This window comes from Zonotrichia leucophrys, chromosome 5 (genome assembly GCF_028769735.1).
Source record: "Zonotrichia leucophrys gambelii isolate GWCS_2022_RI chromosome 5, RI_Zleu_2.0, whole genome shotgun sequence".
Classification (NCBI taxonomy): Eukaryota; Metazoa; Chordata; class Aves; order Passeriformes; family Passerellidae; genus Zonotrichia; species Zonotrichia leucophrys.
Window position 1 is genome coordinate 26,343,846 of NC_088175.1, and position 17,550 is coordinate 26,361,395.

General features: G+C 33.2%; 1 protein-coding gene across 1 annotated transcript in view; it reads left to right on the plus strand.

The window, feature by feature from the left end:
- The window catches only part of RYR3 (ryanodine receptor 3), a 194,180-nt gene that overhangs the window by 68,373 nt on the left and 108,257 nt on the right, over positions 1-17,550 (plus strand). Inside the window, exons 11-22 of the mRNA XM_064713454.1 lie at positions 954-1,127; positions 4,916-5,037; positions 6,259-6,427; positions 7,497-7,635; positions 9,115-9,210; positions 9,973-10,091; positions 12,534-12,667; positions 13,306-13,547; positions 14,633-14,825; positions 16,560-16,776; positions 16,975-17,079; positions 17,426-17,529. Of these exons, the coding sequence (XP_064569524.1) occupies positions 954-1,127; positions 4,916-5,037; positions 6,259-6,427; positions 7,497-7,635; positions 9,115-9,210; positions 9,973-10,091; positions 12,534-12,667; positions 13,306-13,547; positions 14,633-14,825; positions 16,560-16,776; positions 16,975-17,079; positions 17,426-17,529 (1,814 nt within the window). The remainder of the gene's footprint in view (positions 1-953; positions 1,128-4,915; positions 5,038-6,258; positions 6,428-7,496; positions 7,636-9,114; positions 9,211-9,972; positions 10,092-12,533; positions 12,668-13,305; positions 13,548-14,632; positions 14,826-16,559; positions 16,777-16,974; positions 17,080-17,425; positions 17,530-17,550) is intronic.

Sequence of the window (17,550 nt, forward strand, 5' to 3'; positions counted from 1 at the left end):
ATATAATACAACTCCTGTTTGCTCCCCAGGTGTTGAACATTATATAAACTGAAATGAAATAAAAAAAGCTTGTCATACATATAGAACCAGGACAATCACATGAATCCATGACTTGCTGTTACAAACTTTGCAGCATAATTCTATTCTTATTCCTGAATTCATTTTTTAAAGGACAGCTACTTTTTTTTAAAGTGCTGAAGCCTTAAAATCCCCAGTTGTAAATGAAGAATAATGGGATTAAGAAAAATATTTGGCTTAAAGAATGGGTGTTCCAGCCAAGCATTGAGCAATGCCTTTAAAAGAGGTTTGAAAGAATCCAAATCTTCTTACAAAGTGGAAAAATAAAAACATTATTTATTTATTTATTTATTTATATATATAAATAAATGTAAAAAATGGAGATGTGCAAAAGTAAAGTAAATATAAAAGCCAAATTATCCTTTCAAAATAATGAATATTTTCTTTTCTTTCAGTTTTTCAATGTAGAGGCATTAGTCTAAGCAAAGCATGTACTTGTATATACAAATAATAAAGAAAAATTCAGCATAAAAATATTTTAGCTACATTGCAAAACAGGTTTATTTTTCTTTTTCATGTCTAAGCTAAAATTCAAAAATTTTGGCTACATAGAATACTACAGACTGTTAAAATGTTATTGAATAGGATAAGATAATAATTTTAAATTTTTTTTGTATTAATCCACTATAATGGATTTGACTTTTTTTTTTTTACTTCAGTGAAAATGATGCTTCAGATTTTATATTATTTTTAATCACAGTCTGAAAGATTAATTGGATAGAAGCTGATGTTATGTGAATTGAAATTTAGCTGCATCTTAACAACATAAACAGCATAAATGTTGTTCAGTATTGTAATATGTATCAGTGTAGAATTCAATGCTTTATCCTATTCCAATACAGAGATTAAATACCAACTTTATTTTATCTCCTTAGGAGCTGAAAGAAAAGCAGGAATCTAGTCTCAAACGTGACATTGATGGAATGGGAGTCCCAGAAATAAAGTATGGAGATTCCATCTGTTTTGTCCAACATGTGGCCACTGCCTTATGGCTGACTTACAAAGCACAGGATGCTAAATCAGCACGTTTAGGCCCCTTGAAAAGAAAGGTAATGTTTGGGGTTTTTTTATTTACTTGTGAAATAAATTTGTGGCTTTTTTTTTAATATTGAAAATGTGAATATTTCACTCTGAAAGTGAAAACAGTGCTGGATAGTAATGTAACCATGTAATTGAAGAAAAACTTTGTCATTAAGAAATGTATTTAACTACTTTTATTCTCAGAAGAAATTATTAGTTTGTACTCAATTTTTATTTTTTACACCCATAAAAAACAGAAATTCCTGGTTTTGATAATTATTTCAAATCTAAATGTAACTGTTGCAACTGGTGTACACTAATAAGTAATCTAACATTCACTAGTGTTTCAGATATTTTAGATTAGGTGTATTATGTGAATTGGCAATTAAATTTTTCACTTAAGAAAGGGCCTTAGAAAATAATCAAGTTTCTAAAGGGATACTGGAGAATAATTTCCTCCCAAAATGTTAGATGTAATTGTGATATGACATCAAGAAGGTCTTTCTCTCAGTCTTTTGATTTTAGGGTACAATTATATTCTTAAGTAGTGGCATATGACTTGTTATATTTTCAAATATTATGTTCATATATCATCCAGTGTTATGGGGTTTGGTACTAGCTTCACATAGCTTCATCATTACCATTATTCTCTATTTGTAGATTTTCACAATTTAAACCCAGCATTAGAACATGAAAAAGAAAAAAATAAAAAAAGTCATTACTGAAAAGAAGCTGGAATTCTTCTTTACTTACTTGCACACATGTACATTCATAGGAGAGTACCCATACACAAGCACAGCAGTACAGAACAATGAGGTGCTGCTCACAGTCCCCGGGAACATCCCATTTATTCACAGGCAGCACACATGGTCATCATCAATGGGCAGGAGGTGCTCAACCCCTTCACTTCTCAGCAATCTGGCTGATCAGAGAAATTCTTTAAATGCCAGTCATATAGAATTTTCTTGATAAAAAATTAAACCACACAATGATGGCCGCTTCCTTTCACATGCCACAACTGGCTATGTCATTCTGTTTCCTCAGAAGGTTCAATTTTACTTCTTGAAAAGGCAATGTGTAGATTCTTCCTCTGTACTCAATGAAGAATGGCATTCAGTATTTTTTTCTCCAGTTTTCTGCTCAGCAGCAAGGGACTAAAAGAACTTCCATAATTGCCTGTCACTTTTATTCTCCTTTGAAATGGTTTCCTTCATGTTCAAAGACTTCAAATCTTTTGTTGCCCTCTCAGCTGGGAAATGCTGTCTCGTTAAGTGCCTTCAAACAGAAGACAATCCAAACCCTCTAGCTTCATGCAGTTGATAGTCCTGTGAAGGCAAGAAACAGTTTTTCATACCCTGCAATATATGTCACTAGGCTATAATCTTGTAAGAAATTTGATGTATACATCACTTTAAATTTCATATAAAATTAATTTTTGTACATTAGAACTGAAGTAATTGCTTGGTATTCATCCTCTGTCATTGTGTCAGGCGATTTTCACTTTCACTCACTTTAATTCTCTCTGAAGCTGGCCTGCACTTTTTACAACATGACTCATTATCCCTAGGAAGATTGAGAAGTACCCTGCTTTTGCAAGAGGCAAAGGATGCTTTTCTGACATAACCTAGCTGTTGTCACCGTCAGCTTCTGTAAAGCCATAGAGAAAAGAAAAGAAAACAACTATAAGATCAGTTCTGTTATAAAATATTTAAAATTTCTGTAAAGTAAAAATTTCTGTTGTTTGGCTTTGGTGTAATTTCATGTATCTAATTATTATACTAAAAATATGTAAGAAATTCTGGTATAATTTGTGAGGCTTTTTTGCATGATTTCTGCCAGAATTTATATTTTTTGTCTCTCTCTCTGAGATTGTGGTAACCAATGATTCAAGATTTTGCCAGGTAATTGTGATTACATCAGTATTGTAGACAACATCCCTTACCGTCCAGTGAGTGATGGATGTCTATCATTTTAGTTTGCTTTTGTGCAAGCAGTGAACTCCTGTAGAGCTCCAAAATGCTAGAGCTCAGGGAACAGAAAAACACACATGCTGCGTGATTTGGATCCTCACTCTGGAGCCCATTGCTCACAGTGTTGGTCTGTGCCTTGCTGTACTTCTACCAGCAAGGCAGTGCCAAATGCCCCTTTGTACATGCAGAGAAGGGTTTCATCTGAGGAATTGATGTAGCCAGTGCTGGATGCTTCTCCCTGTGATGTACTTACAGGAATTCTAAATAGCACTTTCCTGTCATTGTGATGTTTCTGGATGATTTAGTTGAGGTTTGGGCTGTTTGTTCATTCTCTGGTTAGGTTTTGGGTTTTTTGGTTTTTTTGCTTTTGTTTGTCAGAAAAATAGGAAAATGATGTCCTTCTAAAGGGCTTTTCCCTCATCCACACTGGATGCTTAGGAAGAAGAGTGCATATCTGCTCCACAATAATAAAGGTGCAATTATTTTGCAAGACATGACAACTTTAATACTCTATTTGTCAAATATTTTCATTCCTGTAGCTCCAAAATCTGGAGCTACAATCGATGGCCTGAGGACACATTCTTTAATTGTCAAATGTTTTTCTTACTAGTTTTGTGATGGGAAGAGTAGAACTTCACTTACTTTTCAGTTTCACGACCTCAGGACCTTCTCCATGGAAACAGTAATATTTAATCTAGCAAAGTCACCCACAGGGTGATTCTATATAAAGAAGTATCTGAAAAAAGATGAAAGATGGCCAAGTTTTAAACTACTCTCCTTTAAAAAAATATTATTAATGTAATAATTAAAAAATATCTTCCCAATCTTCTCCATCCATATTTCCATGGATTCTGCTGTCCAGATAAACTCAGCATGTTTGAAGGAACAGAGCACATGTGTAGTGTAGATTCTGCCAAATATAGAAAATCATCACTTTCCAGTGCTTTGATACACCTATATGCTAGTAGGAACAAAAGCTGTTGGTAAATAACTTTCCCATTTGTGGCAGCAACCACCTGTATAACATTACTTGTTTCTTTGTTAACTATTCATGCCCTCAGAATTACTCTGGTAACTGGGAACGTGAGTTGCAATTTTTATTAACTCAAAACTAAAATGATACATTTTTTTTGGTGGAGAATTCAGTAGATTGCCTCTTCAGCAAAGAAGCAGGATAACTCGCATTTACTTCAAACAAAATTGATGTAGGATTTTAATGACTCAAAATGACCCAGACTTGTTTTTCTGACACCTAAAAGTGATGCTAGATTTCTGTGACTTTGTGTGTTTTTTCAAAGTGAAAGATTAAAATCCCACCAAAGGATCTCTGTTATTGCTTGAAGTTCACACGATGTTCTTATCTGGTTCAGATAAGAATACAAAATATTGTGTAGAAATATTTAAATGAATCAGAAGTTGTTCATAAACAGTATTGCTCCTGTAGCAGGATTGTTATATTTGTTTGTCACTCCAGCTTGATTTTTCTTGTCAATAGTCTTAAAGCACAAATCCTTTTATAAATGATGCTTAAGAAAGTGAAGTTCCTCTTTCCCTAAGAGCTAGAATATAGAAAAAAATGACATTTTTTGTAACATCTTGAAACTGTTTTTTAAGAGTATCTTTTAAAATGGATTGTGGAAGAATAAAAATACATTACATTGTCTTGTCTGAATAACATGTGAGACTGATAAACTAGTAGCTATTTAATGGGTGTCTAGATAAAGTGGTTAACATATCTGTATATATGCAAATTACCTTTTTCAGCGCAGTCTTGAAATAAACTTAAAAAATTTAAAAGCAAAAAGTGTTTTAAAGTAATTATTGTGATAATTCCTGACTCCTAATAGGTTATATTACATCAAGAAGGTCACATGGACGATGGTCTCACATTACAAAGATGCCAGCGCGAGGAATCCCAGGCTGCTCGAATCATTCGCAATACTACAAGCTTATTCAGCCACTTCATAAGGTAATTGTTACCCTGGTTTTAAAGTATTCTGAAATGATAAGAATTTCTCTAAGAGAATCCTTATGTCCTGCTTTCAAGTGTTTGAATTTAGAAGCTGATAGAAATATATTTTTAGTTATTGAAATTTGAAATTTTGATTAGTAATGCCATTAAATAGAACAGTTTACGTAAGATTATTTACATGAAATCTAATACCTTGAAGCCAGAAGCAAGCTGGATAGTAATCCAGGTTGAAAAAACATGCTAACTGATCTTAGTCTTACTCTGTTAGTGAGTATTCAATGATACCTAGAACTTTGTGTAATTGAATCTGTAAGAATGTATTTTCTACTGAAGAAACTATTCTTTTGTAGTGCTTGGCAGAAGTTTTAATTATGGTGATGAAGGGTTCACCCTTGTAATACTTGATGAAATATGTGATAAAAAATAAAGAAAAAGGAGTTTTTAATTAATTATTTGCTCATCATATGAGCCTGTGTTTAAAACATTATTACTTCAGTATCTCAAGAACCTGCACCGCTCCTTTATATTTCTTGGGCTGAGGATATAAAACAAAGCCACCTTTGCCAGCAGTCAGTGCCTGCTAGATGATGCTATTTATAGTAGTCAGGCTGGGGAAAACTGGATTATTGCATAATGTTGAGAAAATACTTATACAGAAATAGACATTATTTTACTGACAACAGATTTCTTGAAATGCTTTTTATTTTTAAATCCCACCCTTTTTATTTACTGTATAAAATAGATACAAAAGATCTAATTTGTGGTTAGGATAACCTGCTACTTTGTGCTCTTTTCCCAGAAGGCTGTGAGTGTATAGCTTCAATAACTGCTCCTGTTATTGTGCCATCGCACCTTTAGTGGGATTTAAAGTATCTAAAGAAAATCAATTACTGTAGAAAAATAACTTCAATCTCTTTTTCTTCGTTTTGCTGAATTACATTGCTTCTACTTTTTTTTTTCTTTTCAAAAAACCCCACTCTCTCTTTTTATATCAGCACAGAAAGAGAAATATGATTCCACTCAGGAAGCTCTGAGTGCTGGACAGCCAAATAATAGATATTTGAATGATGTTCAGTTTGGATCATCCATTGCTTATATTCACATGTCATACATGTAACAAGACTTGATTTAGGTACCAAAAGAGAATAGGCTGCCGCATAATACTGTAAATTACAGAGGGAAATTGATTAATGCTGCCAGTCTTGTTGTTTTCCATAGTGGAAACAACAGAGCACTGTCACCCAGCGCCCTGCCTGTTGAGGAGATGGCTCAGACTCTGCAAGACCTGATCACTTACTTCCAGCTTCCCGAAGAAGACCTGCAACACGAAGACAAGCAAAACAAACTTCGCTCACTCAAAAACAGACAAAATCTATTCAAAGAAGAGGTACAGAGAAAGGGATTTTTGCATTCTTTTAAGTGGATTGTCTCACAGACTTTGAGAGAAATTTAGATTAGAAATTTAGAATTTATATTATCATCTAGATATATGCATATGATCTATAATGTAATGTTCCCAGCTGATATATATATATATATATATATATTTGTAAGTATATATATACATATAAGTATATATAAAAGTGTATAAACTTGTCACAAGTCACACACTGTCATAAAATTTGATCTTAATACTTCTGAGCGTCTTTAAAAATATCTTATTTTACTAAAATTTCATTTTCTCTCCATGAAGTTATGCAACCTGGATGCTCCAAATGAATGATAAAACCTGGGTCAATAATGGATGTTATTTCTGATGTCTTTTCTGTCCTGTGAATCTGCCTGTAACTTTTTTACCTCTAGAAATTCTAAGAATGCCAGTTTTAGAGAAAGCTATGTATTATATAATTGTTGAATTGCTCCTCTCTGAAAATGGAATAACTTCATATTTGTAGAATTACTGAACATATTTTATGATGTGTTTGGACACATTTGACTTGCTTCTAGGTTTTTAATACTGTTTGAGTATGCAATCAAAGTGAAGTTACAAATCCCTTGCAGTATTTAAAACTCTTTGGTTTACAGATATTGGATAGCAAATCTTTCATCTTTTTTCATCAATGAAGATGCCTTTTTATCTAAATTTAAAGCATTTTTTTCCTAATGCAAAGGAGATTTTATGTAAAAAAGAATGTCCTTAAAAATTGAAAAAGCTTTTAGGTTTTTTTTCCTTATAAATCATAAGGAATAAATATAAATAATTTTCAGGTGTTTATTCCTTATTTTTCATAATACTTACTTGTGTAAGGAACCATACCGAATCATTCTCTAAAATGAATTCTTTTTATACAGAAAAATACATATTCAAATATTTTAAGAACAATTGGTTTGTTGTTTGGGATTTTCTTAATTTAAGATAATGCAGCCTTCCAATTTATACAGGAAAAAGTCTTTAATGAAACAATGACCAATGCTTTTTCATGTTCAGTCCACTTTCCTCTCTCATATGTGTTTAGGGAATGCTGGCTCTCGTTCTAAATTGCATTGATCGCCTAAATGACTACAACAGCGCAGCTCATTTTGCAGGAATTGCAAGAGAAGAACATGGTGGTACATCATGGAAAGAAATTTTGAATCTCCTTTACAAATTGTTAGGTAAGTTCTTCAAAAACCTTCTAAAGTAAAAAAAAAAACCCAGAGTGCCCCAGTAGCATGGAATCCTACCTGCTGCCTCACCACCAAAGAATACTTTGAGTATTATTCTGTTTATTCTGTAAATTACAGAATTTCTTACATATAGTTACTGCTAAATAGAGTTTCTTGAGCAATGATACATCAAAAAATTAGACCTCAGCCAGGAAAAAGTTTTGTGAAGCATGTCAAAACCTTTTTTTTTCATTTTAATTGTACCTGTGTTATGCAAACAGATGTGAATTATAATTTTAAAAATTAGAAAAACTGTAAAACAGTTTTTTTTCAGTATCAAGGCCAGATTTTCTAGAGCACTGCTATTCAAGAACAAACTACTTCTGTCATGTAGAATGACCATAATTATTTAGCAGAACAAGTATGTATATGTGTATTTAAATTTCTTATTTGATACCTAGTTTACATTATTCCTCATTTAGGAGAGCCTTGTCTTCTGATGGAGATTAAATACCTTCTACTTTCATCACAAAGGAAGGTAGTCCTGATCCATAGTGAAACAAGGAAGTTGAGAGTCAGGGCAAGAATAAAAGAAACCAAGGGAAGTGTTTTGAAGCATGAGGTTATTCACATAGAACAGAAATGCAGGTGCTTCTAATGAAATCTCATTGCCTTAGAAACTAGAAAGCTACCACTGGCTGCATTTTACTACAGTCTTATGAGTTTAAAGAAAAATAGGTTGAAAAGAAGCTCTCTATGTGGACTTTTTTCAGATTTTATCTTGATTTTCATCTGCCAGTACATTTTGAAAATGGTGGTTCTAACGTAATATTTTTTGTGCTTCATAATAAAAATCATTGACAATTGAATACAAAATATGTCTTTTTTGTTACTCTTTTCCCCCCTATGATCTATGACTTCTAGAAGGAATAAAATGAACAATATTTCTTGAGAGACTTGAATGTTGATGAACTTTCAAAGTGCAGTCTGCACTACTGAAAGACTAAAAGCTGTGCATTCTACAACATTGTTATCAGGAAGGAAAACTAAACACCAATATGCCTAATCTGCACTTGAACTCAAACTTCTGCATATGATCTTCCCACACTTGGTAGGAAGAAACAGGAAAACAAAAGTTTCAGCCCCATGATCATGACCGTGCTTGACATCAAGCAAGGGCGTTGGCTAACTTCTATTTATATTTAGCAACAAAATAAAACATAAACAATTTTTTTTTTGCTGAGATTCTTGTTTATCCAGGAGACCCTCTTCAGTTTCAAAAATTATGTGCTCCTTAGAAATTATGTAGGTTACTGATATTCAAAGTAGTGGAAATTCCAATTCTTTATTATGGTAACATAAATGGACTTGTCTGTTCATTGTTTTATTGAGTTACTCTAAAAATTGTGTTAAAATACATATAATAAACTTTGTTGATTTAAAATGGAAATCTGCTGTTATAAAATGATACCTTGTGTTTTTTTCCAGCTGCTCTCATTCGTGGCAACAGAAACAACTGTGCTCAATTTTCCTGTAACCTTGATTGGCTAATCAGTAAATTGGACAGATTAGAATCTTCTTCAGGTGAGACTCACCTTTACAATGTAAATTAACTATCAGTCAATGCCTGTTTTACATTATTTACAAAGCAGTTTTCCTTGAAGCCAACACATATTAGAAAACAAACACACTCTTGGTGCTCGTTTGATTTTTTGGTGAGATTTTTTTGTTTGCTTTTTTCCTTATTTTGGATTTGGTTTTTTGTTGGTTGTTTTGTTTTGTTTTTTGTTTGTTTGGTTATTTTAAATGGGTAAAGTAAAATATTAAAAGAGACACTCATATGACATTGTTTTGCTTCAATACATTTGTTATGTACAATACTATATCCAGTCAGTGCTGAATGTGACCCTGATGAATTAAGGGGTTGGGTCAAACAGTATCAAGAGTGGTGTACTATGAAATTACATGTATTTGTGGCATGCATATGAACCCCATATAGATGTAACTTATAGGTTTTTTTTTTACAGTGGAGTATTCAACAAAACATTAATATACTATACAGTATTCCCTTTACGTCTTCCACTGAAAAGAAGGAGCTAATCTAGCAAATTTCTCAAGTGATTTTGAAGTTGTGGCTATATTCAAAAGAAATGAGAAATTAGCATTTTAATGATGCATTTATTCCTTATGTACCATGTTCATATAATTACTCCTTAGAAGTTGTTTAGTTCTCTTTTTAGGCCAGAGAAACCATACCATCTTGTAAGATATTACTTTACTGAGCTTTTAGGTTGTGTTCAGTAATGAGAGTGATTTAATGACAACGTTTCTGTGGCCTTCATGTAGGTATTTTGGAAGTGTTGCACTGCATCTTGATTGAAAGCCCAGAAGCTTTAAATCTAATATCTGAGGAACACATCAAATCCATTATTTCACTGTTGGATAAACATGGGCGCAATTACAAGGTATGTTTGGAAAAACTAAGAATGTACTGTTAATCTTACAATATTTTGTGGGGGAAAAAGGATGAGAAATATTTCTTTCTAAAACCTTTAAAGGAATAAAATAACTTTAAAGTACACTTGCAAAATTTCTTTATTGAGATTAAAAGAATGTTTAATATACAAATGCTTTTCAGCAATTTTCAAATACCAAAAATTTGTATGAGAAATAAGCAGTTAAGAAATATTGGTAACCAGTCAGAACATTGGATTTGATGAGAAAATGAAGTATTCTGGTAGCTGTAAGAAAGTGGGCAGAGTAGCTTGCTTTGTGGTTCAGGGCTCTGGAGAATTGGTGGACTACCATTGCATCCACAGATACAGAGAACTATATCCTGCAAAATCATTCCTAACTTGAGTAATAATAATAGCAGCAGAAAAGAAAATAAATAAATTGAGAAATCAGAAAAATAATCCAAATATCTGAAAACACAGGTGTTCTGAAGAAAGAAAAAACCCCTGAGTTTCCAGAAGATATACTGGATGAAATTAATTTAGACACCCATATGCAATTTATTATGATAGAAGAAGGTGAACAGAGTTTCTGGCTGCGACCAGGATGACATCACAACACAGACGAAGATATAGGTTTTTGTGTGATTTTCTGATGTGAGTTTCCTTCCTCAATTAAAATTTTATTTGAAAAACCGATAAGCTCGAGGAAGAACAGAGGAAGTTTTTGTGAGCTGAAATTACTTTATCTTGTAAATCACTAATACAGAGAACTTAACCAGCTACAGACACAGTAAAGGAGAAAAGAATTTTTAAGCAGGGTTAAGGAGTATGAACTGATATAAGTAGGCATAAGAAAAAAAGTTGAAGTTACAGCAGTAAGTTTAGCTTAATATTTTTATCTTTTGACAAGTTTACTGTGTTATGCCAGTCACCTAGAAAGAACCTTTTGTTTGAAACATCTCAATGTAGATCTTATAGTGAGTGAGAACTTAGAGCAGAAACAGAAAATGTGTACAGGAGAAGAATTATACTCGGTAATGGATTTATTAATTTCTGTTTGTAGTGTCTTTGGCTATACCTCAGCAAGTACTAAAGAGTGGGTGGGAAGAAATAAATTCATCTGTTATTCCACAAACACTATATCTTGTTCTCCTGCTAGATTAGAGATTCTGTTGAGATTTAGGAAATAAGGAAAATAATGAGTAAAATAGTCCTGGAAATTATTGAGTTGAAGGCCTTTTTAAATTAAAAGCCTTCTGTCAGAAATAGAGTCAGCATATTCACAGAGGTTATTTAAACAGTGTACATGTAAAGTCTGACCTGCTGGTAATCATTAATGCTACTAAGATGCTTCACAGCTGAGTACTGCTCAGAGCTTATGTGGTTCTTTAAATGGTTATCCTTCTGCTAGATGGTTTCTGCCCAATAGCAGAGGTGGTAGAAAGGAAAATGCTGGGACTTAGAAAAGAGTTTAAGCAAATATATTAGCTTAAGCAGTGTAAGCTGTCAATGGTGGGTTTGTGTTCAGTTCACTAGTCAGACAACAGGAGTAGCTAAGATGATGTTCATATTCTGCTGTTTCTGGAATTGTAGAAATAGAAATAACAAAATCAATGGTGTGAAGATGTGTCTTTTGTTGTGGAGGTGGTATGTAGCAATCTAGACCACTGGGGCTCCTTGCTCAAAGACTGTTTGTCAGAGGTCAAGTACACATGGAAGTTTCTCTGTTTGTTTGTGAAAGTGTGCAGCTTTGCTCAGTATTAAGCAACATTATGTTACTGTGTTTTCTCTTCCAAAACCTCCTGCTCCAGTACACTGTAAGAATAATATCAATCTATTTCAATTTTCAGACTCAAGAAAAAAAAAAGAAAATAAAAGAAATCTGAAGTTTTAGAATAACCTCTTCTTGAAATTCTGTTGTGCTTTATAGTGAGCTTTTAAAGCATCCTTAATCTTATTTAAAAATTGAATATTTCTCAAATTGAAAACATAGTTTCCAGAAGAGACTAAAAAGCAATCAGTCTCATTTCCATTGAGAATTATCCACTTATTTGGCACAGGAATTGTTTTGGGCTGCAGAAAATTTATCAAGGAATTTAATTTTAAATTCAATTTTTTTTTTTGAGATTTCATTAAAAAGTCTTTAAGAATTAGCACAAGGCTGTTTTAACTGTTTTGTCTGATAAAAATGAGAATAAAGACTCTTAAAGGAAGGTTTCTGATGCATCCTCAAACCCTGTGCTCTGATGTTATGTTCCACAAATGTTTGATATCCTCTATCAGTAGTACAGACTACACTTGGTCCAAATATGTGAAAAGTATATAGAAAACAATAATGTATATTACATCCCTTCCCTTAGGGCTATTCTGAATGTAAATTTAGCTGACAACTGAATAATAGTGTATGCTCCTAGCTGCCTTTGTCTTACTACTTCTGATTTTTCCTTTAAGGTTCTCGATGTGCTTTGCTCTCTCTGCGTCTGCAATGGAGTTGCAGTTCGTGCCAATCAAAATTTGATCTGTGACAATTTACTGCCCAGAAGAGACTTACTTTTGCAAACACGTTTGATTAATGATGTGACAAGGTATAGTGATATGTTGTGTTAGAGAAAATTGTTGCTGTTATATTAGAAAAAATTGAATTTCCATATCTTCAGTAAGTAATTGAATAAAAAAGTAACCTAAGAAATATCCTCAAACTTTCAATATTGAGAAACACACCGTGGGAGGTGATAATGTAGTATGCATTAAGTTCTGAAAAAATACATTTTTACTGAAAATATGGCATTTGTATAGAGCTTGGGATCAAATAGAAATTGCTAATTCATAACCAGAGCTGCTCTAAAATGGAAACATGAAAGCCCCTTGATTCTGAGTCAAAACAGGGAACAGAGTATGCAAACATACTCTGAAGTTCTTGTGTGTTTTAAGAGGGACTTGATTTCCTGGCAACCACACTCCTGGTTTTGATTTTAGTAAATGATCTTGTCATTCCTCTTTTGACTGTAAATTTTTCAAAGCATGGAACCTCCACCTTAGAAGATGGTTCTACAGCAGGTTTATTAATTGATGCAAAGTGGTTCACTTAAAAAAACATTACAAGCAAAGTGTGGGTACCTATACTTATATCATACTTGTAAAGAGAATTGGACAATTATACAGCAACATAATTCCTATGTCACACTTTATTTTTACACTAACTGGCTTGCATTTTCTTTCTTAGCATAAGACCAAACATATTTTTGGGTGTTGCTGAGGGCTCTGCACAATACAAGAAGTGGTACTTTGAGTTAATAATTGATCAGGTTGATCCATTCTTGACGGCTGAACCCACCCACTTGCGGGTTGGATGGGCCTCTACCTCAGGTTATGCCCCCTATCCTGGAGGTGGAGAAGGATGGGGGGGCAATGGTGTTGGTGATGACCTCTACTCTTTCGGGTTTGACGGCCTTCATCTGTGGTCTGGTGAGTGCCTTGTGAGCTATCACTTATTCTTACAGTTAACATTTACCTATGCTTACCCTCCATTTTTTTGTATATATAACTTGCTATTTCATAGTGAGCTACATTTGGAACTCCAGGTTATCAAGAAGGTATTTAGAAGTTCAGAGCAGACTACTTGTCTGAGATGTTAGCCAATATTGAATTGTACCAGTTAGGCTTTTTAGCAGATTGCCCTGTTTTCATGATTTTAACCGCAGAATGGCATTTTCCAGATCTAGATCAATACTGAATTAATTCTATCTGTACAAAATAAATGGATGTATTGATCTCAGATAAATTAGGTCTATACAAATCAACATTTGCATTATTATTTTACTTTGAATCTACAGTTGAAGGAAAATGGGTTATTTTTAACCTGTTGAGAGATCTGAAAAATTGAATTAAAGTTTTGATTAATAATTTCATTATCAACTTTATCAATAAAATTAATAATTTTTAACCAACTTCATTATTTTTGTCTTTGTGTGTAGAGTCTTTAATTATGAACTATCACATTATTTTTTCATCCAGATTTCTCTTGCATGCATAGTAAATGATGGTTATTTTTTAACTTGCTCAATATGTGACCTATGTTTCAATGTGCAATTTTCAAGGCATCAAGACAAAATCCTTAGTTTCCCAATATTTCTCAGTGCCTTTAAATTCCATATACATCTAGGTATTCTTTAATTGCTCTGAAAATAATAGAGTGGGGCCATTCAAATGAAAGGTGTTTTAATTAGACTGTATACACTGAAGTAAATTTTAATTAGACTGTATACACTGAAGTAAATTTTATTACATTCATTCTAATAATTCATAGTCTTGTCAATTTTATTTAAATAGTTCTAGCATTGGGTTTTGTGTATAAAATATGTGTGAGCAGACCCAAATAAGTCAATATTTTTTTCCAACACTATTGAACAATTATCCAATGTCAGAAATTATCTTTTTTCGGAGAAGACTAGGAGGCATCTGTAACATATTCCAGTAGAAATGTCTGAATAAATCATTTTTTTAAATTAAACCAGCTTAAATATTCTGATTCCTAAATGCTTTTATCCTAGGTCGGGTACCCAGAGCTGTAGCATCTGTCAATCAGCATTTATTGGCATCTGATGATGTGGTTAGCTGCTGCTTGGATTTAGGTGTACCCAGCATTTCATTCCGCATTAATGGGCAGCCTGTACAGGGAATGTTTGAGAACTTCAGTATAGAAGGGTTTTTCTTCCCTGTCGTAAGCTTGTCAGCAGGTGTAAAGTAAGTACAACTCAATTTTAATTCTTTTCATTGCTGTCTTATCACACAAAATATTGTCCAAATTCTAGTATGATTTATTCTGTTTTGCTGCTTCAGTTCTGCCCAAATAGCAGCTGGAAGGAAGGCAGGGAAGTAATGATTTGTTCAGTGATGATTTCACTTAAAAGTGTCACATGAGCCTGTAAACTATTTCATCAAGTCACAATGTCTGGACAGTATTATTTTATGGGTATTTGGTGACCTAGGGGAAATTAATTTTGTTTCATTCCAATTATCAGTGAAAAAAAAAACATGTTAGAAATGCAGCACCATATTTTGCACTAATTAAGGTTCTCACTGGCTTTCTCAGCAGGGAGTAAAAAAACCTAAATCATCATGAAAACTGATACTGTGTTCACAGTAGGAAACAGAACTGATGAGAAGCAGTTTTGGAACCTCTTTACTAATATTCCCCATTTCTTACCTCTTCTATAGATAAATTACTGAGATTCAAACTTACTGTATACAATTTATATAGCTGTCTATGTTCAGTGAATTCAGAAAATCTCCTGAAGAATCAAACAGAATAAAGGAGGGCAGGCAAAGATTTAGTAAATAAAATTCATTTATTCTCCTGGAGTGACCCTACTATGTAGCTGCATTAATACAAAACTTTTGAAAATATTAATTACTTTTTACTGTAAGAAATCTGCCAAAATTGGTGTAATTATTTTCTTTTTTTTTTTCATTCTTATTTGATGTTGCTTTTATATTTTGTGAGAGTATTTTTCTTTGTAGTTTATAGTAACATTATAGCTGATGTTAGCAGCAGATGTATGTTGTCATCTGTGTCTATTGCTACCAGAGAAAATACTTTTACATGGGAATCTTGAGTTCGTGAGTTAAGGAGGGTGTTCTAGGGTCTTTAATCTTTTTTAAAACGTGAACAAAATATGTTGATCTGTTCTACTATTCCTATAGGCTTCTGGTCACTCCATCTCAAAAAACGTAGGGGTTAATTTCTAGAGATAACAGGATTTTTTTCTTTTTTTTTAGCATTTGTTTACCTGTAGAGTTTGCTCACTTGAGGATCAAAGTATGCAGCTTGATAGTTTTTGTCTTTGCTGTTTCTCCTGGTATATTCTTAAATTTATATGACAAATCTATATCTGAGGAGAAAAAGAAAATTTTAGGGGTTTACAAAGAGTCTTAGTTGTGCTTCTGGAACTCATTCCCTGTTGGAAGATTCAGTATAATATTGTTTGCTTTCTTAATGTATTAAGGTTTTAGTGGTTTTTTATTTCCCTCATGTGCCAAACTGTCTGCATGTGTTCACTGAGACTTAACTTTAAAACTTTCAAGTTATGTATCAATAGTCCCAGTAGTATTTTTAGATTAACAGTCCAATTTAAATTAGATTTGTGTTTCCAAATGCCTTAAATCCATTAAAAAAAATCACAACTTACAGCCATTTGATTTTAAATGAGAAATATTTCAATACGCCACTATATTAAATAATTAATTTTGTTTTGGCCAAAAAAATTTTTCAAATATAATGGGTAGATGATGGTTTTACTGACAGTATCTGCTAGTATGAATGCTCGGTAACACTCTGGTATTTACCAAAACATGAAGAACACATGCAGTTTTGTGAATGGTAGTAAAACAAATGTTTAGGCTTCTACACTATTTATTCATAATGATACTATATGCTGATTATTTAAGAGTCTAATTGCTTCATTGAAAATTGCACAGAGTTCGTTTCTTGTTGGGCGGACGTCATGGAGAGTTTAAATTTCTGCCTCCTGCTGGCTATGCTCCCTGTTATGAGGCATTGCTTCCAAAAGAGAAGATGAAATTGGAACCAGTCAAAGAATATAAGAGAGACTTTGAAGGAGTGAGGGATTTGTTGGGTACAACACAATTTCTCTCACAAGCTTCTTTTATCCCTTGTCCAATAGACACCAGTCAGGTATGTGAAGTTTGCAGTAATGGGATCTATAACTTATGTTTATTCAAAACTTAAATTCATAATATAAAATCTTCCCTCTTTCTTAGCAATTCTTCATTTGCTTGTTGTGATGCACTAAGTAAACTAAGTGATGTTGGATACAAGGTGTGGTAACTGGAACCTCTTCTTATTTCTGGAATTGTTATGCTCTTTCCTTAGATTGCTCTTCCTTTTCATCTTGAAAAGATCAGGGACAAACTAGCTGAAAATATCCATGAACTATGGGGAATGAATAAAATAGAACTGGGCTGGACATATGGCAAGGTATGTTTTGAATGACCTGTCTGGATATAGTCACCTGTATTAGGTTAACTCTCCTACCAGCCCAAATCTTGACTTGGAAATTTGAATAGGATATGCAGTGGTGGTCTATACATTACCAACAATGTGACCATGTAAGCTGGAATTGCTTATTTCATTAACTATGGAGGAGTATTTATAGCGCACGTTATAAGGAAAAAATGGGAAAAGGAGATTTATATAGTTATGAGTAGCCATCACTGAACAAAGATAAATGATATCACTTACATTGCTGCAGAGAATTTATTGAGTTTTTACTGTGATTCTTGACTCTATCAAGAAAGTACTCCTTTCTGCTGTTCTTTTGCAGGTACGGGATGATAATAAAAGGCATCATCCTTGTCTTGTGGAATTCTCAAAACTGCCTGAGACAGAGAAGAATTATAATCTACAAATGTCAACTGAAACCCTCAAGTGAGCTTTAAATAAAAAAGA